This window comes from Epinephelus fuscoguttatus, linkage group LG14, assembly GCF_011397635.1.
Source record: "Epinephelus fuscoguttatus linkage group LG14, E.fuscoguttatus.final_Chr_v1".
Taxonomy (NCBI): domain Eukaryota; kingdom Metazoa; phylum Chordata; class Actinopteri; order Perciformes; family Serranidae; genus Epinephelus; species Epinephelus fuscoguttatus.
The window spans coordinates 38,854,532-38,878,025 of NC_064765.1; the positions used below are offsets into that span (position 1 = coordinate 38,854,532).

The 23,494-nt window shown below is 39.5% G+C and overlaps 1 protein-coding gene across 1 annotated transcript; it reads left to right on the top strand.

Moving 5' to 3' along the window:
• Positions 1 to 303: 303 nt before the first annotated feature.
• On the top strand, positions 304 to 23,286 carry LOC125900320 (uncharacterized). Its single transcript, XM_049595220.1, has 4 exons — positions 304 to 382; positions 13,318 to 14,276; positions 16,343 to 16,394; positions 17,242 to 23,286. The coding sequence occupies exons 1-4, from the start codon at positions 361 to 363 to the stop codon at positions 18,003 to 18,005; spliced, it is 1,797 nt and encodes a 598-aa protein (XP_049451177.1). The 5' UTR covers positions 304 to 360; the 3' UTR covers positions 18,006 to 23,286.
• Positions 23,287 to 23,494: the final 208 nt, after the last annotated feature.

Here is a 23,494-nt window from a genome sequence, read left to right on the forward strand (position 1 = left end):
GAGCCAGGTTACTTCACTTGCCATGTTTGTTGCCTTTACCTGGCTCCAGCTTCATATATACCAGTTATCAGGCAGAACTGGCTACAGTGCATGGCATTTGTGTGACTGGGTGCTTCAGTTTATGTTCAAATGGATATGTGCTGATAAACACCCATGAGTCATCTACATGTGACATTCTACAGGCTCCATGATTCATTTTAAAAACATCCTGCACTTCCTTGTGCTCAAAAATTCCAGTCCAGCAGCATGAGAGGGAACGCCCATGTGAAGGTAAGAAAGGTAAAGTAATGACAAGTTACAGGAAGAAAAGTTCATAGCATTACAGGACACACAACAGCAAGATCCTTTTAGCTTTTCAACATGAGCAGGCCATACTATCAAGGTAAGAGTCAGGTGTTTTTCTGTGAATGTAACATTTCAGTGGAATTATTCTTTATTTCCATTTGCATGAGAGTAATTCATATTCCTATACATATTTTGCTTTTTTGGCACTTCCTTCTGGACATTCTTTTTTTCCAGTGTTGCCTTTATATTGTAATGAAGCACCAAAATGTCAGTCTTCTGATAGCAAATTATGAAGCTGAAAAACCATTACCCTGAATGAATTCGTGTTTAATTGATAAAGGTGAAAATTTAAAAGGTACAGGGTTTAAAATATGATATAAACTGTTTGTCTTTATCAGTATGCAATCTGAAGTGTGGGGCAGTGCTTGCCTACCAACACGTAGTTAAGGCCTTTACACACCCAGTCCGTGTTTTTTGATTCGTTATCTGAGAAAAAAAAAAAAAAAAAAAAAACAGGAACAGAAACCATGCACACTGACTTGCACTGACTGCTTTTTATTGTTCTATTCTTTGCAAAAATTTGCAATACAAGACTAAACAAAAAGACAACTGCTCTTGTGCTTCTCTCCACCGGAGTTACCTTGGAGACAGTGTGCAGACGTGATTGACACAACGTGCAACAATTTCAGACAAAAAATACAAACTACATTTTTCAGTAACAAGTAGTGTAAAGGATTGCACAACGTTGTACTGAATACAATGTGCTGCCGTAGCTAGGAGCAAGTTAGCTAGCTAGCAAATGCTAACATAAGCGAGCAAGCAAACATTAGCACTTGCATTATTTTTCATGGTACCAAATCATTACAGACCCAACAAACATTACTGATGGCTTCTATTTGACAACAGTAGCCTAATGGTACTTAGCAAGAAAACATACATCTGTAGCCTATAATGGGGGTCATCCCTATATTCCTTGGGTTCTATGTTCCCCGATCGGGGAACATAGAACCCTTTAAAAAAAAAAAAAGGGTCCTATGTTCCCCGCTTTCCCCAAAAGGAAATATGTTCCCCGCTTTGTATGGGACCGGGGAACATAGAACCCTTTTTAAGAAAAAGGGGTTAGGGTTAGGGTTAGGGGTTAGGACCTTTTTTTTAAAAAAAGGGCCTATGTTCCCCGGGTCCTTTTGGGGAAAAGCAGGGAACATAGAACCCTTATTATTAAAAAGGGTTCTATGTTCCCCGGTCCCATACAAAGCGGGGAACATAGGACCCAAGGAACATAGAACCCGGGGAACATAGGACCCAAGGAACATAGAACCCGGGGAACATAGGTACGCTCCCCCTATAATTTGGCAGTGTTAACTGTAGTCAGCTCAGACTCCTTGTTGTCCCAAGGCCACCATGTCAAATGTGCACTTAAAATATTAAGTTTTTAGTACAGAAGCATTTGATTTGAGAAACAATGTTAGTTACCTTGACATTTTGGGCTGACTGATCTGGTGCATTTTAGCTTGGCTCAGGTGCTGCAGTGGGTTACCCTCTACTAATAGACGAGAAATTTGTCTCTTGGTAACTCCAAGCTTGTTTTAATAACACATTATATCTATTAAGCTGCCTTGCTAATGTTAGCCACTAGTGACCTCCTTTCATTTAGTTAGCAAGCAGATTTCACCTGCTTTTGTTCAAAGTTGTAGGGCGGCACAAATGGTTGTCACCCATTCTGTATAATTAGGATCACCCTGTATTGAAAAATAAATGCACTGTCCCTTACTGAATCAATACCGGTGTTCTGAATTACTCTATAATGAGGACCCGTCCATACATTTACCCTGTGTACAGAGTTAGTGGCACATTCTGACAGATCCGTTGGTCAATCTGAGCAGGCTCTATTTGTCAGAACACCGGACGTAATTTGTCCCGTATTTTTGTGCATAACCTACTCTCATGCATGCGCTTCATTTTTATATGCTTGGAATATCATTAGCAGGACCATACAGAATCTGCTTTTAGGAAGATCAGATTTTAGGAATATATGCTGCTTGTAAAAAGAATGTTTACTGTCTCCTCCACCTCCTTGTGCATGTGTGTGACAATCCTGTGTTGTATTCAGTTAGTGGTGCAGTGAGAAGAAATGTTAAAAAATACGATTTACTGTGAATAGATTGTTTATAGATTGGCAAATGATTTTTTGTTCTCCCTGCTCCATATTCAGTCGTCCATTTTAATGGCCATGTGCCCAACATTTTGTCATTTTTCTTTAAGTATTCATGATTAAATAAAATTTCTGATTCAAAGTTTCTACTAAAATCTATTAAGTAGTTCTTTGAGACTGCTTGAGGTAATTTTAGGTTTTAATGTATTGTGTGGGGTTATTTTTGTTCAAAAACAATTGTCACCATGGATTAATATTGTCTATCAAAATACAAACAGAAAAAAACATTCCACAGAACTCTGCAGATTTCATTTTAGATTACCGCTGAAAACAACTAAAAAATATGCAGATTCTGTTTGGGCTGGATCATGAAATAATACAACTTAAAGGGTTTGAAAAGACAGGGAAGTATTAAATGAAATCATAATTTGCCGAAGACAATGACACCTAGAATGACAGGCAAGTTGTCTGTCACTCCTCATTGCCCTGGTTACAGAGACTCAGACACACAGTGTTAAAAAAGTCCATCCGTGGCTGTCCAAATACAGATCTGAATGGGAGACAGACCACAAGTGGGTTGATCATGTCAGTGGAAATAAGTACATTGGCAAGTACATGTAGAGAATTATCTGAAGCAACATTCAGCAGGGGACTATAAAGTCCAAACAAGGCAGGAGCAGAGGATACGGAGTGGAATCGCTCAATGCATGACACCCTAGACATCCCCCACTTAAGTTGTTTGACACAAATCTGTCATATGCCAGGCTACCCCATCCTTTATGAGAGGGTTTAGAGTGAAGGTTAAAAATGTATCAATCAGTTTTTGTTTCTTCCAAACAACAGTTTATTTTGACAGACTAAACATTTTGCCCGTGTATAATCTGATGTTTTAAATCCTTAATAAAAGTGTGCTGTAGCTACTCTTTGACTTTACATTTCCTTTGTATTCATGTTGAGAGTAGCAGAGGACTTCCATGCATTACAAGCACATATTGGTGCATGAAGATTGACCAGAATGCAGGAAAGGAAGTGTCTAACAAACAACATCTAATGTTTGAGGACCCTCAGACCCCTCCACTTAATTTGCGCCCCCAGGCATGGGACCACTGGCAAAGTGTTCCTTATTTTCCACAATGAAGGTGGCAACCCTAAGGATGTGTGGCTTCACTGAAGACCTTTCAAGCACTCTTGTGTTTAGCCGCTCAGGCTAAGCTGTCTGTTGATGTTCAATAACTGGGTCCATGTCATTGGTTCGACAGCCCATTGGTTCAACATCCCATTAGTCTGACTGTCCGCGGTGCTGACCGGCTCGCGGCGGGCGTATGGTGCGCCACGACCGGCTTGAGGCGGAGCAGGCTCACAGCTTATGTGTTTGTCACTTTCTTTTTCATTTTAACCCACACCATGATCTTTTCCTGACCCTAACCAAGTGGTTTTTTTGCCTAAACCTAACCAGACCTTAACCACAGGGCGTAATGATGATTTCGGAACGGACTTCGGAACAATGAGTTTAATATGGTCGGAACAATGGGATGTCGAACCAATGGGATGTCGAACCAATGGGCAGTTCCCCAATAACTACAGCCTAACCATAGTTCTGCACGAGTCCATTTTTGAAAACCTGCAGCTGCCCATACCCATAAAGCTCAGTACCAGAACAGACCTGTTACCTGTCCTTACGTCTAAGTCAAAAACGCATCCGCCTGCACCAGTTATAGTTCTGCTGCGCAACCCGCACACGTGATTAAACAAACACAGGCTACAGTCACTCACATTAAGTTCTTGAATTACAAATCCAACAAAGGAAAAGTCTCTTTCACTGGCTGCGCTTGGTGCCTGGATTACATTTGTTTTATTATGAAAAATAAAAGATATATTTTTGTTCTCACCCACTACCAGCCCACATGTGGTTCAGTTTTACCTGTGCTTGTACCTGTGAATTTATAAATATATACATGTTTTTACAAATTTCCAGTTGTTAAGACACCTTTGATGGAGCTGGTCTGAGGAACAAAGTAATGTCATTACGTTTGCTATGGAGTAATTTTTAAAATTATGATGACCAATTGATTACTTTGTTTAAATAACTTGCCCACCATTGATCAACAATTACAGTGCATGAACACAGTGTCGACAGTTTAGTAATCAGGTAGTAGCAGCAGATCCTGATGTTGATAATAACATCAATTTTAATAATGCTTTTGTAGATACTCAGATGAGTCAAGTTAAAATCCACAAAACTAAACTAAAACACAACACAAACGTAAAGTCACAGTAGAGTAGAGCTAACATTTTTTTTCTGTCAAGATCACAAAGAGCATTTTGGCAGCAGAGCATAAAAAACAGGACAGACAAGATCAAACACAACAACCTGCACTCAGTAAGAACACACAGGTCTATTTTTAATGGTGGGAATTTTGACTTGTCATGCTAGGAGAAGAACAGGTGTAACTTATAATGGGGTGGCGTTTGTAAAGTGGCTCAAACTGAAATTAACAGTAGTTTGTTTACTAACTTGCGTATCATATGTTCCTTATGTAAGCTATATGAAACTAGCTAATGTTAGCCCAGTAGAGATTTGAGGGAAGCCTGAAGAGACATTTACAAAATATTAGCGACATTTTCTTTTGTGTGTTGTAATGTTACAGTGTCCAGTGGTCAAAAATATAAAACAAATATGCTATGCGTGAAGTAGGGCCTACATTGATGCTAGTGGCAAATCTCTACCAGTCACCAGGTGACTCGAGTCATATGACTTGACTCAAGCCCGACTCCAGTCGCAAATTTGAGGACTTGAGACTTTCATAACAAACAAAGACTTGACTTTGACTTGGAGTTGACTTTTTATTTAATATTTTTATCTTTGTAGACACTGAGAAGTAACATTTTGTTTTTAAAATATCATGACGCATATGTCGCAGTGGGGGAGGATCCGCTGGCTGATATTCGTGCCCACGTCATTAGAGCTCTGTCCTCCTGCCCGCAGCTCTCCTCGGAGGAATGGTACAGCTGCAACATGAGCTTTTATTTGATTCTATCTATGTGATACATGTGAGTTAAGTTTTCAACAGCTCAATCAGTATTAAATGTGCTTTGCAACCAGCGACAAACTGTCAGCGCTGCTAGCTCTCTATGCTCAGGCTCTCCTCTTATTTGTACGAGGTTTTGATACTGCCACAGTGCGTAATCACTGTTCCTGCCTGCAGTCTCAACATAAGTTCACTATCTGTGAGTGTGTATGTGTGCTTGCTGTGCGCATCCACATGCCATAAGATAGTTTTGCCAGTGACTGTTTTTGGCCTCCTGTTCCTGCTAGGCTGACATCTGGAATTTTAACAATGCACCACCTGCTCTCTCACAGCAGCAGGTGTGTCATGTGAATTGAGTGTCTTTCACCCTAACCAGAGCACTTGGAGCAGGAGAGGAGGTATTTAAATCCTTTACTCTAGGAAAAGTAACTAATACCAGCATGTAAAAATACTCCGTTACAAGTGAAATTCCTGCATTTAAAATGTTACTTAAGAAAAAGTATGTAAGTATAATCAGGAAATTGTACTTGAAGTATTACAAATAAAAGTAGCCTACTGTAAAAACATCCCTTGTGATTGTTGTAGTCCTCTACAACATCATCATCATGAGATGATTCTGACTCACGCATTAATGTAAAGGCAGGATTTTTCTGTTGGCGTTGGCTAAAGTGGAGCTCATTTTGAACTTTTAACTGATGATTACACTGCTGATTATTTTCTCCAGTAGATAGATAGATAGATAGATAGATAGATAGATAGATAGATAGATAGATAGATAGATAGATAGTACTTTATTGATTCCAAACTGGGAAATTCTAAATCAACTGTTTGGTTTGTTAAAATTCTGTAAACTTTGACAGATAGTGTCACAGTAAGTAACACATTCATAATGTTTGTTTTGTCCAACCAACAGTTAAAACCTCAACATAAAGATTTATTATTAAATCACAAAAAGCAAAAGCAACAACAAAAAATCCTCACATTTGTAAAGCTGAAACCATGAAATGTTTTTGCATTATGAAAGACTTTGATGAAAATAGTGGCAGATTTATTTTCTGTCAATTCAATAACTAACTCACAGTTCAAGCTGTACTTGTACATTTTCATATGTTTCAAGTGCAAAATCTTAATTTGTAAAATAACTAGTAACTAAAGCTTTCAGACAAATATACTGTAGTAGAGGTCAGATTTGTACTTACAGTAGCCTACCTGAGTAAATGTGTTAAATTACATTACACCACTTGGTGCAGCTTAGGGCTGGGGCTACGCAAATCATTTTGTTTAATTATTTGCGTCGACGCATCGGTTCAACCAAAAAAAATTGCATGCAGCAGCAGTGCTGTGCTATTGTGCTATAGCCTATTCAAGTGGTGGAATTTGTTATTTACGTGACAATGCATGAACGCAACACAGGCTGCGCTCCATACAGTGCCGTGCTGCAGGTTGGGGCCAGGCTCGGTTATAATTGTCTCACTCGGGTCGGGTTCTGTCAGGAAAATGCAGCCCGAATTGCGCTCTAGTGTGCTCACCTGTGTGTGTGTGTGTGTGTGTGTGTGTGTGTGTGGCCGAACACCGTGTATGTTACAGAGAGCAGAGGAGAATTGTAAACGTGTGACCATGTAGAGACAGAAATTACACAAGATAAATAACATAAGGCTATTTAGTTTGTTTAATAAAAGCACAAGGTATAGACCTGTTCTATAGGAAAGGTAACCTTAAATGACTTCTGTTGTGATCTGGCGCTATATAGAAAATAAAAATAAAATTAACTTGACCTTCAAGGGGGGAGCGGGGGGTGCCCCCCTAATGGTAGGGGAAACACTGATGTTTCAATAAATGTTAATGTTAATAAGAAATGTTTTGGTATTCATATTGTTTAAATTGCCTCAATCAAATAATGGAAAAATAATCACTAATCAAAAAAATAATGGTTAAAGCCACAGTGTGTAGGAATTTCTCCCCTCCAACAGGATGGTGACCGACGAATTGGGTTGGAGAAAGGTAATGCAATCACGGCTAACAGCTAACAGCGGGGCTAACAGCGGTTAACAGTTGTTAGCGGCTAGCCCCGCCGTTAGCTGTTAGTGCCGCTGTTACTTGTTAGCTGTGACTGCATTATCTTTCTCCTTCAGCAGCTCTCTCCACCTAGGAAAGGCTACCCCGATCTTTGAATTCGCCGGTCACGATACCTTTTTGATTCCCTTTTGTGCTTTCTTGGCGACGAGGATTCCGTCCCCCGTGATGCTGCATATGCATGATCCTGCATTAGGCTCAAAGAATGGGACTTTGTTATGCTGCAGTAGTGCCGGGGTAGTAGCAAAGTAGCTCTTACTCCTCCCCTTCAGCTTCTCAGTCAGCGCTGGCCTGACTCTCAACGAAAACGCAGAAGGCGGTGCTATATGTCCCTTGCTGGCGGATGTATTCTCAAGATGGCAAAACGTTATGGATCCCCCCAGACGAATTACCTGCACAATGTACAACCAATCCCAAATTCTCCTTTTACAAGAATAATTCAGATTATTGGTGGAGGTAATAATACACCACTGACAGACATTGATTTTTGTGAATAACCAACTGAAAATGTTACACAATGTCCCTTTAAACTAATCAAAAAATTAATCGTTAGATTAGTTGATTAATTGAAAAAATAATTGATAGATTAATTGCTGGAAAAATAACCTTGTGGGACAGCCCTAGTGCAGCTTATGTTCTATTATCTATGAGTTTGTGAGCTTGACCTGACTAATGACTTGACTTGCTTGATTTTCACCACAGTGACTTTGACTTGAGACTTTAAGTTTATGACTTGAGACTTGCTTATGATTTGCATGTGTGACTTACTCCCATCTCTGAGTTATGGAAATCCATTATAAACATTTAGAAAATAAAACTTCATATCAGTTTTTAATATGCTTAAAATGTCACAATAAATTTGAGCTTTCTGTCATAATCCCAATAAATCCTGATTTAACTATATATCTCAACATTGTTGTTATTGATTAAAAAGCAAAAATTCTGAGGCACTAATATAGTTCATAGATGATCTGCTAATCACCATTAAAAATCTGGTGTTTTGTTGATGTACATGACCAGTACTGTTTTGGTCAGGCCATAAATTGGCGAAAAAGAGCAAAATGAATCCCTTACTCTTTGTGAAACTTGTGTGTCAATTAGCTCTCCAAGGCAGATAACTTATCAAGCGTCAGTTAGCAGGTTGGCTGTGCTAACAGAACAGTGTGGTCGCACAGTTTAAGAGACCTTTGCAACATCAACTCCTTTTCTACAACTCTGAAAAGTGGCAGGCTTATATGAAAGTGGATGCAGCTTTACAGCTATGCACAATGATAACTTAATCTGTTTTGGGCTGACTAGCTCTTTGTTCAGCTCAAAGATCAGCACTGTCAAGATTGGTTGCTATTGGTGAATGGCACACATTTGATTGACAATAAAGCTGAACACAATGCACAAGTTTTGAAGATTTTCAATGCTGGTTTAGAAGGGCCTTTAATGTTCAGTCTTTTAAATGTTGGCAGGTTGTTTGAACGCTGCAGGGGAAAGCAGAAAAGAGCAAGGGCTGCAATGTTTTCATGTCAGAAATATGTTGTTGTTACAGTTTGTGATGGAAATTGCCTGGGGTTATTTATGACTCAGATGCCTCAGGTACATTGTTCTGCTGTGAGAACAGATGATGAATATTCTAGGCCAGATATTGAATTAAAGATTTTATTGATAGAAGAATGTTATAATTATAATTATATTGAAGAAAAACATTGTTTTATTTGCATTTCAATAGCTTTAATTGATTGTTAAGGTTTTTTTTGTGTTGTTTTTTTTGTTGTTGTTTTTTGTTTTGTGTTTTTGCTTGTTTTTTTGCCTCCGGTACTGATTGCCGAACGTGTGTGAGCCATTTCGGTTGATACACAGCTGATACTGATCTTTTTTGTTCTGTTCTGTTATAGTAGCTGGTAGAGTTGTATTACAGTAGTCTACTCATATGCTGGCTTGGCTTGGCTTGGTTTGGTTTGGCTCATCAGCTGAGCGTGGCAGGGATTTGCATCTCCATTACAACAGAGCTACCCACTTTTCGGTGATAAATACATTTGATTTTCTATAGATTCTTCACAATAACAGTCCCCCAACATGTATAGGCTTTTACTGTGATGCAGCAAAATAGGACATATTGGGTTTTCATCAGTAGTATCTTAACACAACTCCTGTACAGCTTAAAGCAAACATGAAACAGTAAAATAAAGCAGATATCGAAAGTAAAACAGGATGCAGGAGAGAAACTAAAAACTAAACCACAGAGTTTCAGTTAGAAGCTACAAACTTACTGAGAGCTGAACACACAGAGACTTTTAAAAATGTTTTTTTCTGTGGTCTTCTGCACAGACAGAGATGAGTGGAGTCTCGCAACACACAGACTTGTTTAAGGGGGAGCAGGGGGTTGATCGGGGGTTGGCTGCAGTCAGCGACAAATCATTGCTACCTGCTTGGGGGCGGGTGGCCAGCTTTTGGCCCCATTCTGGAGAAGGTCAATGTCTGGTGCAGCTCGGCATGGCACAGCACACTTTAACTGATAATGGAAAGAGAAAGCAGTGCATCACGGTTTGGCTTAAAATATGGGGGACGCACTGATGTCTCCAGAGTGAGTTGGTACTCACTCCGGAGCAAACCCCCATCATTCAGCAGTTGGGAAACAAAACAAGGGAAAATTTCCTTTTGTCTTGAGGAGCTGCAGCATTTATAAGCACACAGACAACTAGACTGTACATTCACTTGACATTCACTCTCTCTCTACAGTTCTATCACACAAACAGACACACAGACACAGATTGTCAATTAGAAAGCATCAATTTCAATCTAGTCATGACATATTTTTACTGAATATCAGCTGATAAGAATCAGCAGATCAGCTGGTTACTGATAATAAATATTCCATATAGGATAAATTGTCATATGATACATAGGGCTCTAGTTTCGCAGACCGGGCGAGGCAGAGGCGCAGCGCACCTGCGCTTCACCAACTGGGTGTGGCCAGGCAGATTTTGCAAGTTTGGCACACCGTGCGCGCTGGCGCAGCTGCTCCTCTTTCCCACCTCCGTCCCTCCTACCTGCGCAAGTCGGAAAGAGGGAGGAGAGAAGGCGTGGAGTGGGTTTTACACACATGACACCAATCAAATGCCCTTAAATGCGCCGCGCAAAGGTGTAATGACAGTTTACTCAATTTGCCATGGCAGAAGAGAGCAGCAGCGTCAGTCGGCCAAACTTCTCCCAGGGGGAAAGTGATGTTTTGGTCCGGGAGGTCCAAGCTCGCAGTGTCTGAATATACAGAACTGCGAGCAGACCTCCACAGGCTGATGATGCAAAGGTAGCCTGGGAGGAGGTCACCACAATTGTAAATCAATGTTGCGTTTCTCTCGTGCGTGCGCTCTCTCTCTTTCTCTCTCGCAGTCTCACTCTGTTTCTTTTCTTTTGACTTTTCTAAGATGACAGATGCTGAATATATACTCCCTATCTGAGTGAGCAGAGTTGTGGCTGTTTGTGGTTGGCTGAGAGGGATGTGAACTCATTAGTTTGCAGCGGTGTTAATCAAATCAGGTTGGGTTTCCATTACACGTGCCAAACGTGCCAAACGGTGCCAATCCCCTTTTGATCTGACATCAGATGTGACGGGACAGTTGATAGAGATACATTTATGTGCTGATTGCAGATAGTTGCATTGAATAGTGTTTTTTTTGGGTATTTATTGCATTGTTAATGTGCCTGATATTCTGGAAACCTGCCTGTGAGGTTTTGGTGACGTGTGCGCACTGTCCGCCAGTCAGCCAAACTTTGGCTTACGCCGGCTGCGCTCCCCCTGCGCTGACAGTAGATCTGGTTTCAGCTGGCGAGCTTTTAGCGCACCTTTTGGCACAAAACTGTCACTGCGCCAAGCTGGATCTGTCGACACCTCCCCCTGCTGCACCACCACACCCATCTCAGCGCACCTCGGTCTGCCAAACTACCAAACTGAGCGCGCCTCGGGTTGCGCTGCTCGAAACTAGCTCTGCGCAGGGTTCGCCACCCTGCGCCACCTGCGGGAAACTAGAGCCCTAAGACATCATTTTTAACAAGTTATACCTTCTTTTTTTTATCAGTCCTTTGTCATTATTATTTTGGGGCATTTTATGTCTTCATACTTACATGTTACTCAGGTAGTTTGAAAGTGATCTGGAGGTCACGTTCAGACTGTTGGTCTGAGCCGAAACAACACTTTGAATTCATAATTCCAGTTCGGAGGAAACATTTAATCTTTACTGATCGATCAGAACTCACGTGCTGTTTGATAGTAGTGAAATGGCAGGACATGAGGGGAATAAAGAAGTTTTTTGGTTTTTTCTTTCTCTCTTTTCAATTCTAAACTTTCATTAATGATTTATTTTAAAAGACTAAGACATACTGAAGAATAAAAGCTTAGTAATAAACAAATACCAGAAATTAAGAAAGCACAGTGTTCCTCTCTTTCAATGTTTTTTTTTATTCAAAAAGCCAAAATATCTTACCATAATTATGCAAAGAAGCACTGAGTAGGATTCAACAAATCAGTGATTAGATGTGCCAAAACTTCGTCCAGTTAAACAAAGATAAAACTGAGATTACTGTCTTTGGGATCTAAAGAAGAATGATTAGGAGTGAGTGGTCTGTGTTAATTGTTAACATTAAAGTTCACAAACCAAAACAGAATACTTGGTGTAGTCGTGGACATGGATAGACTAACACTTTAAGCATATATCAAGAATAAAGACTAATGTCTCAGCAGGATTTAGGCCAGACTACTGCAATGTTAGCACCCAGACACACCAAACTGATTACAAAGAACTAGCAGCAATGAAAGCAAACTGCTACGCTGCCTCACATCACCAGACCTCAGCCAAAAAGTTACACAATGAACACACCACAAAGATTACAGCCAGCAGTCAACCAGCACACAGTTCTGCGCCTGCGTGAGAGTAAATAACTCTCCACACCAGCAATTAGTCTGTATTTGTCATTCAAAAATGGACACCGGAAGACCGTCTTGACACTAGTTAGCACATTAACAACATAATCCAATGTTAAAACAATAGAGCATATTTATCGTGCACAAGTGAACAATACCACAAACCATCAGGAAACATTTTTAAAGAAAAATATTCTTACCATATACCCTCATTTGACTTTACTTTCCTCACTTTCTCTTCTTGTGTGCTGTACTGATCTGCCAGTCAGAGTGATTTCATTCACTGATTGGCTCCTCTGTCACCAACGCTGATTCAGTAGTCTGAATCAACCAAAAAAAAAAAAGCCGCCGGTGCCAACAACGGGCAATGGTGCAGGGCACACCCCACCGACTAAGGTGACAGATGCTCAACGATGGCTGAACATCAGCTTGGTGTGTCAAGGTCTTTACAGACTCAGATTCATAAATTTATCCTATGTGTGTCTTTTTTAATTATCTTTTTATTTTGCCTCGTGCTAATGTTATATCTTGTATGAAAGTCCTTTTGGGTCTTATGTGAAGGACTTAATGGCCTGTTGTTGAAATGTGCTATATAAATAAAACTTCCTTGCTGTATGCCAACAGATTCTCTGAGTAGAGAACATTTTTTGAAATGTTGGATCTTGGAACCTTTCCAGTCCTGTTGGATCAAATATGCATTGTCATCTGCCTTAACAAAGGCTGTTTATTCAGCCTTGTAACCTGAACGTGAGAGGTGATAAAATGAAGTCAGCTGAGAGCTTCTTTTTTTTTCCATCTGGAGTGTGCGCACATCCTCTCTGTTTGGCAACGCAGCTCTGAATGACAAACGGTATATTTCTGTCCAACAGGGTTCGGAGATGCCACATATCCAGATGAAAGGAGGATTGTTCTAGTCGGGAAGACCGGAGTGGGGAAGAGCGCTGCAGGAAACACCATCCTGGGGAGGGAAGCTTTTGAATCTGAGCTGTCGCCGGCTTCCTTGACGTCTGAATGCCAGAAAGCTAAGGGAGTTGTCGAAGGTCGAAAGGTTGCCGTCATCGACACTCCTGGGCTGTTTGACACTAATTTCAACCAAGAAGAAGTGTTAAAAAGGATCAAGATGTGCATCTCCCTGTCTGCTCCTGGTCCTCACGCCTTCCTGGTGGTTCTTCATCTGGGCAGGTTCACCCAGGAGGAGAAGGAAACAGTCAAGATGATTCAGACCACTTTTGGTGAAGATGCAGCTCATTTCACAATGGTGTTGTTCACACATGGAGACCAGCTGAGGAAGCAAACCATTGAAGGCTATATTTCAGAGAGTCCTGACCTACAAGCCCTCATTCGGAGGTGCAACCATCGGTATCATGTCTTTAACAATGAAATCAAAGACCCTGAACAAACCAGTCAGCTCCTGGACAAAATTGACAAGATGACGATGGCTAACGGTGGAGGCTTCTACACCAACGAAATGTTCATGAAAGCAGAATCAGCAATAGAGAAGGAGAAAGAGCGACTCCTGAAGGAGATGGAGGAGAAGAAGCAGAGAGAGTTGGATGAACTGAGAGCCAAATATGCAGGACGGGTCTACCGCAGGGAGGAGAAACGGCTGCATGTAAGATATGAGTGTGAAGCCAGAGCCCAAGCTGAAAGATCAAATGAATTTGTCGCTGCTCCAGTAATAGCTATAGCAACAGCCTGTGGTGCTGCTGTCGGAGGTGTGCTTGGAATTGCAGGAGGCCCGATTGGTGTTGCCATTGGAGTTGCTGCTGGAGCAGCTTTTGGAGCTGGCATTGGTGCACTTTCACTGAGAGTTTCAGATCGTTGCCATGTGCAATAAGAGCACATAAGATAAGGACTATACAGTTAATTAATGGTGTATAAAGTTGATTATTTTCCAGGAGAGATCTCGTCCTTTAGTCACATATAACCTGCAATTGTTTCTTACTCAACTCTTTCCATATATACAGTATATATTTATATACATTTATATATTTGCATTAAAGATGACTCTCATAATCACTTTTTGTTGATAGCTGAAATAGGTAGAGCTGATTTATTTGTCTTGACTATATAATATTGGGTAATATATATTATTGTACTTACCATGATGGATTGTGACTGATTGATTATACTTGTGTAGATTCTTAATAAATTGTATTAAATTGAATGTGGATTCTGTGCATTCATTTTTTATTTTTATTTTTTAATTCATTTGTAACAATAGATGATGAGACATAGAGTGCTCATTTTCAGGTTTTACTTTACATTTTGGGTTTCTACTAGAATATGTTAATATGGTTTGATATTAGATATATTCAAAAAATACTACTGTCTGTGGTGAAGCACTGCAGAGATGCAATATTCTGTAAGCTGACATGGAAGTTAGCGTCACTTGGGTTCCCTTCACAAAAAGCCAATGGGATTTTTCCACTGGATTTTGGATTACTGCTGAAAAAAACAACTGCGTCAGAAAAAGTTTATAATACTTACATGTTTTGTTTGAGATAATCTTTACAAATGAACACCACTTTTATGATTTTTGAAGCATAAATGCAATGGCTTAAAGTGAAAAATTAACATTAGGCTATACACAAACTACACCATGGTCGCATGACTAACGTCACCACACAACACATTTTCATCCCAAGTTGTCACATTTGTCAGTGGACTTTCACATCCACAAATTACACACTTGGTATCCTCTTGCATCTGCTGTTGACACTCCAGGATGCCGCAACCAAAGAATGTAAACAAAAGCACATGGTTAGATTTAGAAATAAACATCATGGTTTGGCATTACATTCATACAGGGAGCAAACATCGGGCTCCCAGCCTGATGCTGTCTGGTAGCTTTTGGCATCTCGTGTCTAATGCCGAAAGCAATGAAGGGACCGTATCTGATGACTCTGGAATGAGAACAAGCTGCAATACCACAACACAGCTGTAAAGCCGTGGTTGCCGTGATAACATTCTGTAGTCTCATTTAGCAAACTGTTATCAACCTTTTTCTAAGACGCATTAAAATTTTAAAATTCATGGTGGGGATTTACTGATAGGTTGTTGTGTTTTGGGAGTTTAACCAACAATTCATGAAAAAAAACCATTGACTTTGAGATGAGGTAACTGGGTGTGCTAAAATGCTAACTCATTTCCAGGTTTTAGGACTCATTCCTGGGGCAATATATGGACAGAATCATATTTAGCCTATGGGTTTATTATACGTGTGTGTGATGTAACGCTGCTGATCATATTTGGTCAGGTGTTATAATATACCTAATATACCTACCTATATATGACTACATGTCATCTTTGACACTGTGATGTCCATAACATCACATCAGCTGATGTGCTTGTAAAATAATGGTTCTCAATGAGTTACCTTGACAACACAGTATGTTTACATCGCTTTTGTAGACTACTCACCATCACAAGTCAGCTCAGCTGCTACATTTTCCCAGATGTTCTCTTTCTATCCATTTTCTTTATAATCTTTACTTTATTTGTCAGAGGTCACTATATTGTGAGCTCAGTATGCATATTGTTGTTTTACAGCATGAAGAGAATTATGACATTGATTTATGAAAAACGGGTGTCTGATCAGATGAGCAAAACTCTGGCTGGCTTGTTTTTATTGCCATCCAAAATTCATTGAAATTGAAACAATGGTGGGAAAAGAAACCCGCACTGCAACATAAAAAGTGTTGGATTCAGTGTACATGGGTTCACAGTGATGATCTCCTGAAACTGTCAGTATATTCTAAAAGTAGTACATGAGGCAGTCTGTGAAAAAAAATCATGTCCATCTTCCACACCTTCTCATCCAAAATTGTTACATTACCGTTTTGTCAGTGGCTGTCTACATGTGACGCGTTAGGTATTCTCCTGCATCTGCAGCTGACATTCTGGAACACCACAACCAATGCTGGGACGTCAGCACTGGGTGGTGGTTAGGTTTAGGCAACAAAAGTATATTCTTAATTTTACAAAAAAATAGTCAAAATTATAGTTTGGCTCAACATTCACACAGAAAGCAGACAATGGGCTCTTTGTTGGACCCATCCACCACCCTTCCCGGCCATCCTATAGGGACTTTCCAGCTCTTTATATTACGTTGTCACCGGCAGTGGTTCAATCTGACACTATCCATCTGCGTATCATACTGCTGTGACTGGTACCATCCGGCCATGTTACAAACTGATGCCACCCAGTGGTGTATCTGCGAAAGGCAGCTTTTGGCGTTGGTGTCTGACGATGAAATCACTGACAAAGCAGTGGTATTTGATGACCTCAGAATGAGAACGGGCTGGGTTGTAGACCCCTCCGCTCTGATTGGTTGTTTTTGTTCACATGCAGTGATGCCAGTAGAAATGCTACAAGGCAATAGAGTAGGCAGAGGAGTGATTTCTTCCAGAAATCTCATTTAGTGCTTTGTGCATAAGCAACAATTTCAGCAAATATGCAAAAACCTATTTTTTTTTTTTATAAAAGTTATCAGCTGCAGCTTTAAGGCTGCCTAATATGTATATTTTCAATTAGCCTACCTTAAATTAGAGCTACAAAAAATTGTATGCCTTGCTGTGAATTTTTTTTTTTTTATCTCCAAAGTACTGTGTCAATGGGTTTTCTACTGTATATAGCCTACTTTGAAATACAGATGATGATGATAATAATAATATGGGATTTGTTGCATAGTACAAATCTGCATCTACTGTAAGTTTGATGTTTTATGCAGTGCCAGTGGCAAAAGAACAAAAAGCTGAAAACAAGGTTGGTACTGTGCTTTATCTCTACAGGCTCTCGGAAGGAGAAGAAAAGTGATGAACTCCGAATCATTTTGGTGGGGAAGACAGGAGCAGGAAAGAGTGCAGCAGGAAACACCATCCTGGGGAGAGAAGCGTTCCAGTCTGAACTGTCTTCTTCTTCCTGGACAATTCAATGCAAGAGAGAAGATGGAGCAGTAGGCGGTCAAAAGGTTGCCGTCATCGACACTCCAGGACTGTTTGACACTAACTTCAGCGAAGATGAAGTGCTGAAGAAGATCCAGATGTGCATCTCTCTGTCTGCTCCTGGTCCTCACGCCTTCCTGGTGGTCCTTAAGCTGGGCAGGTTCACCAAGGAGGAGAAGGAAACCATCCAGATGATCCATAGTACCTTTGGTGAGGAGGCAGCGAAATACTCACTCGTGCTGTTCACACATGGAGACTATCTAAAGAAACAAACTATTGAAGGCTTTCTTTCAAAGAGTAAAGAGCTCAGAGAGCTCATAGAGGCATGCTACGGAAGATATCACGTCTTCAACAACCAAGTAAAAGACCAGGCACAGGTCGATCAGCTCCTGGAGAAAATTGTCACAATGACATTGGAGAACGGTGGAGAGCACTACACCACAAAGATGTTCAAGAGAGCAAAAAAGGCCTCAAAGAAAGAGAAGAAAAGACTTTCAAAGGAGCTGAAGGCAGCAGAACAGGAGAGGAGTCAAACCCTAAAGGCTGAGGTTGAAAGAGAAATTAAATTAGCACAAGGGTCAATGAAACACAACAAATGTCTTCTGCAGTAGGAGATGGAGGTATTCTGGTTATTCAGAAGCAGATGAATTTGGTGATCAGACATAGCTGAACTTTAGGACTGAAGGTCCTTTCATCTGCTGATTAAAAGTCACTTTTGCAAACCTACATACAGTCAGGAAGCTTTGGTCTAACTATGTCTGCAGGATTTCTTTGTACTCCATTTAGTGTAGCTGCATACACATTTACATGCTGAGTCATGGTGTGTTTAAAGGCGGTTTAGCAGCTGCAGTCAGATGTCGGGGAGTTTGATTTTTCACTTTTCCACCAAATCAGCTCTGGTTCTAGGTTCAGGTCCATTCAAGATTCTTGGAGCCTTGGAGTTTTCCAGTTATCCCACCTGTATTTCCACCAGTTTTGCGCAGAGCTATTGTAACCAAAAATAGGTCATCAATGGAGGACATTGCACAAAGCACACGGGAAGTAAACAGCAGCAAAATCACGTTACATTGATTACATGCAAACTTTAGTTCTGTTAGTACAGATATTTCTTTTTAACCCAAAAAAAACCAAGCATGGACCAACTATTAATAAGAAACTATTCAAAATTTGGTGCGTGAACCAGAACGGAACCAGTTCTATGATGGTAAGAAAGGGTTTTCACGAATTCTGTGCAAAACACTAAATCACATGCCGAGTCCTCAGAGTACAGCCAACTAATATTACCATAGCACCAGCTCAAATGTTACATTTGAACAATATTTCCCTGGAGAGCGGCAATGCAGCATGAATGCTAATGAACTCATTGCCAAACACATAATTGATTAAACAAACCCGTGGTAGAAACAGAGGGAGAAAATGAAAACTAATGCGATAAAGTACAGTCACAATGATCCTTTTGTGTACAGCCCAGTTCAGACCAAAGATTTGCAACAAAACAAGTTAAAACAGGCACAAAACCAGCCGCCCATGATTTGGCCATGTAAGTTGCAGGTCACACCATCAGCCGGCTTGAGTTGTGCTTACACCGGCCAGTTCACACCGCTGAAACTTTTCTCTGCAATATTATTAAACGATTTTGTCTTGTCACCAATCATTGGTCTGAACTGGGTTTAAGAATGCAGGTTCACTGTGAAGTCAACATTACTGTACTGCATTATTTATAAATTGCATTTAAATTCATGTTGCTATTTCTATAATTTTGAGGAAATTACCATTCTGTAGAGAATTAGTTAGTTTACATTATTATTTTACCATTTTATTTAGATTTGCAATAATTATCCAAATTTAGTGATGAACATACACTCAGAACATTTACATGCACAGTTAAGTCGAGCTATGTTTATAGCTCGACAAGGCTGTTTAATTGGACTACTGTCCTTGTCCCACTATACAAGCACAAGTGTGTCTGAGTTCACTATGATAGGTGGGGAAAATCAAAATGAAAGAGGCTGCTGCGTGCTGTAAAACAGCAGCCTGAACAATACTGAAGTTCTTAACTATATGATTGATTTAACTTCTCATACGGTATGGTTCTCAAAAGGAACATATCGGAGGATATCGACGACCTAAAAAAGTCGCTCGATTTCCTCACGGAAGAAGTTTCTGCTGTCCACAAACAACAACTTCATAAATAGAGCCAACAAAAAGGCTCTATTTAGCCAACTGCATGACCGCTGCTATTGATGTATGTATGTGAATTTTGAAATTTCAAAATCCCAACTTTCAGCATGAAAATGCGTTACTTGACCCTGTAATGCATTTTTATCCCAGCAGCAATAACAAATGGCTAAATGACAGGTGGACATTTCTGTTCACTTGAAGGGTCATGGATGGGATAAAAATGCATTACAGGTTCAAATAATGGTTTTTCATCCCAAACAGCTACAATTATAGATAATGTATTTACTAATAACTTGGAAGAAAATATGACTGGTGGATTACTAATAAATGATATAAGTGACCATCTGCCAGTGTTTGTTATTTATGACTGTGAATTTAAAATGATTAAGAAGGAAAATGTAACAAGACAGAGGAGAGTAAGAACGAAGGATATCCTTGAGGCATTGAGGTCTGAATTGCTGAGACAGGACTGGAGAAATGTATATGAAGTAGTGGATGCTGACTCTGCTTATGACTCTTTTTTAGGATACTTTCATGTCCATGTATGATAGAAGCTGTCCAATGCAACAAAGCAGCTATACAAGAACATCTTGTACAAGGAATTTATAAAACACAGAACTAGAGATAAAGAAACTAACTATAAAAGATATAAAAATAAACTGACTGATATTCTTAGAAAATGTAAGAAGGATTATTATAACAAAGTGCTAGAAAACTATCAGGGGCACATGGAATATATTAAAAATTCAATTATGAGAAATAAAAAAACTAGCTCCAACTTCTCAGATCATTTTATAGATAATGGTAAAACAATCACTGATAAAAAAGGATTTGGTGGATGACTTCAACAACTTCTTTGTGAATGTGGGGCCCCAACTGGCAAAGGAAATGAATCCTCCACAAGGGGGAGGTGTTGAAAAACTCCATGGAGCGAGGAATCCAGCCACCATCTTTTTGAGAGAGACAAATAGAGACAAAATGATTGATGTTGTCAATAAGTTTAAGAACAAAACATCCTTGGATTGGAATGGTCTCGATATGACTCTAACAAAGCAAGTAACTGACACTATTGTAGACCCCTTAACATACATCTGACAGCTTCATTGAAAAATATGAGTTGCTTACAGACAGTCAGTATGGTTTTAGAACCAACAGATCAACTGCCATGGCTTTAATGAATTTAGTGGAAGAGTAAACAAGTACAACTGACAGTAAGAAATATGCAATGGGTGTTTTTATTGATTTGAAGAAAGCGTTCGACACAATAAATCATGATATTCTAATACAAAAACTTGAAAGACATGGGATCAGAGGGGTGGGGTTAAATTGGTTAAAAAGTTACACTGAAAACAGAAAGCAGTTTGTGCAGGTGGGTGTTACAAAATCTTCTCTTTTAGATATTACTTGCGGTGCACCACAAGAGTCGATTTTAGGACCAAAATTGTTTATACTGTATATTAATGACATATGTAACGTTTCAAAAATATGAAATATTTTTGCTGATGACACAAATATTTTCTGTATAGGTGAGAACCTTCAGCAGTTAGAAGAGGCTGTCACAGCAGAATTGGGGAAGCTGAAGTTGTGGTTTGATGCAAATAAGTTATCATTAAACATAAAAAAAAAACAAATTTATGGTGTTTGGCAAAAGCAATAAACATCTGAATACTCCCGTTGAATTAATGATTGATAGTGTTAAATTGGAAAAAGTTAATGAGAACACATTTTTAGGAGTGATAATCGACCAAAATTTTACCTGGAAACCACATGTTAAGTATATCAGGTCCAAGTTAGCGCGCACTGTGGGGATATTATGCAAAACAAGGTACATTCTGAACAACAAATCATTGCAAACACTGTACTGTACACTCTTTTTACCATATCTGACTTATTGTGTTGAAGAATAGGGGAACACCTACAGAAGCAACCTACAGACAATATGCAACATGCAAAAGAGAGCAATAAGAATAGTGAATAATGTAGGATACCATGAACACACAAATGCACTGTTTTTAAAATCACAGACATTGAAATTTTGGGATTTGGTAGAATTCAAAACTGCACAAATTTTGTATAAAGCATGATATAATTTACTTCCTGGTAATATCCAAAAATGTTAAGTGATAGAAAAGGGGGATATGAGCTAAGAGGGAGATGGAATTTCAAACAACCGATGGTTCATACTACTCTGAAAAGCATGTGCGTATCTGTCTGTGGGGTGAAGCTGTGGAATAAGTTGCCTGACGAGATCAAAGAAAGTAAAAATCTGGTGCAATTCAAAAGGAAGTTTAAAAACATTATTCTGAAGAAGTATAGACATGATGGTAGGTAATCATGACTTATGGGACAAATGAATTGAATTTCTAGTATTATGTTTGGTATTAGCTGTGTATGTGTATGTATAGGTGGATGTGACTCAGCCAATATGACGAGCGCAAATTAATACACCAGAGCTGGAAGACCCACCTGCTGGTTCCCCGTGTACCAGTCAGCTACAACAGTACTGGAGAGAGAGTTATGCAAGAACAGGACAGTCGGCATTGCTCTGCAGTTGTAGGGGATGTGAATGTAAACACATCCAACAACATCAGCCAGATGTGTTGATCAGCGGTACGAGGAAAAAACAAACCTGAGTTGCGAAAGCAGAATGCTCTATGTTGTAGACATTGCATGTGTATAAATGGAAACACACTGAACATGATAAAGGTCAAGCGTACACTCAGGGGCGTTTCTAGGATGTGAAGACAATGAGGCTGAGCCCAGACCTCTGTTGGGGGTCCAGGGGATCTATTTAAATGTTGTTGTTTTTTATGCACTCTGTCACCTATACTCTTAACTACAAAAAAACAATCCTAATGTGATCCGTTTATTGTCATTGTGAATTAGAAATCAATCCACAGGCCACCAGCCACCCAAGGCCGTAAATTGAATATCACTGCCAAAAAACCATGGCAACAGCAAGCCTTTAACCTTCAGATAACATAATGCCAGAAATCACATCTACAAAAAAAGATATCCTCGATTATTTGTGGGTCCAAACAACAATAATAAATCAGGAAATTATGAGGAATGATAAATATATCTAACATGAATTCTTGTTTTTTCTTTTCTCTCTCTGTAGAAAGTTTGTGGCTGCCAATTATTCCTGCCAGAAGCTTAGTTAGTCAACTATTTTTATACATAAGGGGGAATATATGTATTTTTAAAATTAACATTCATTTTCAAGAATCACATCAACCTCTGCCAGACTTTCTGTGGGTTGCTGTGAGCCAGTCTATGTTGTGACCATATTTTCATGAGGTGTAATAAGGAAGGCAGTCACCAGGTGTCACTGCTGTAAACCTAAACAAAGTTGGAGCAGAAGAACAAATGAACTCAGCTTCTTTTTATCTGGAAATGATCATCACCTCACATATCATTCTCCTGTCAAAAATGAAACAACACAGAAAAGCAATTACAGCTGTTCAGAACATTTATTTGTAGTTGCCCCTGTTGTCCAATCTACTCTGTTAACTGATTGCTTTGATGAAGTTTTCTGTTTTAACCAGAATAAATACACAGCTGAACTGTTGGTTGTATCTGGAATCTTGGGATAAGGAGCATTATTGTTGTTCCTCCAATTCAGCACATGAACTGACTTGTCTCTGTAATCAATAAGCTTCACTTGAGTGGCATATTTGCAAGATTATAAATAAATGATACTTCTTGAAATTGAAATTTTAAAGTTTTTTGAAAATACAAATGCACATCCTATGTCTTTGTGACAATATGATACCATGTCAAACAAAAAATCTACAAAAATGCATTTACATACATGGATAAATTTTGTCCAGTTTAAAAGATTCACTCCAATTTAACATGTTGCCACAATGCAGCTGTCCATCAATCCATTCCATTTACCAGGTGATCTTATTCAGAG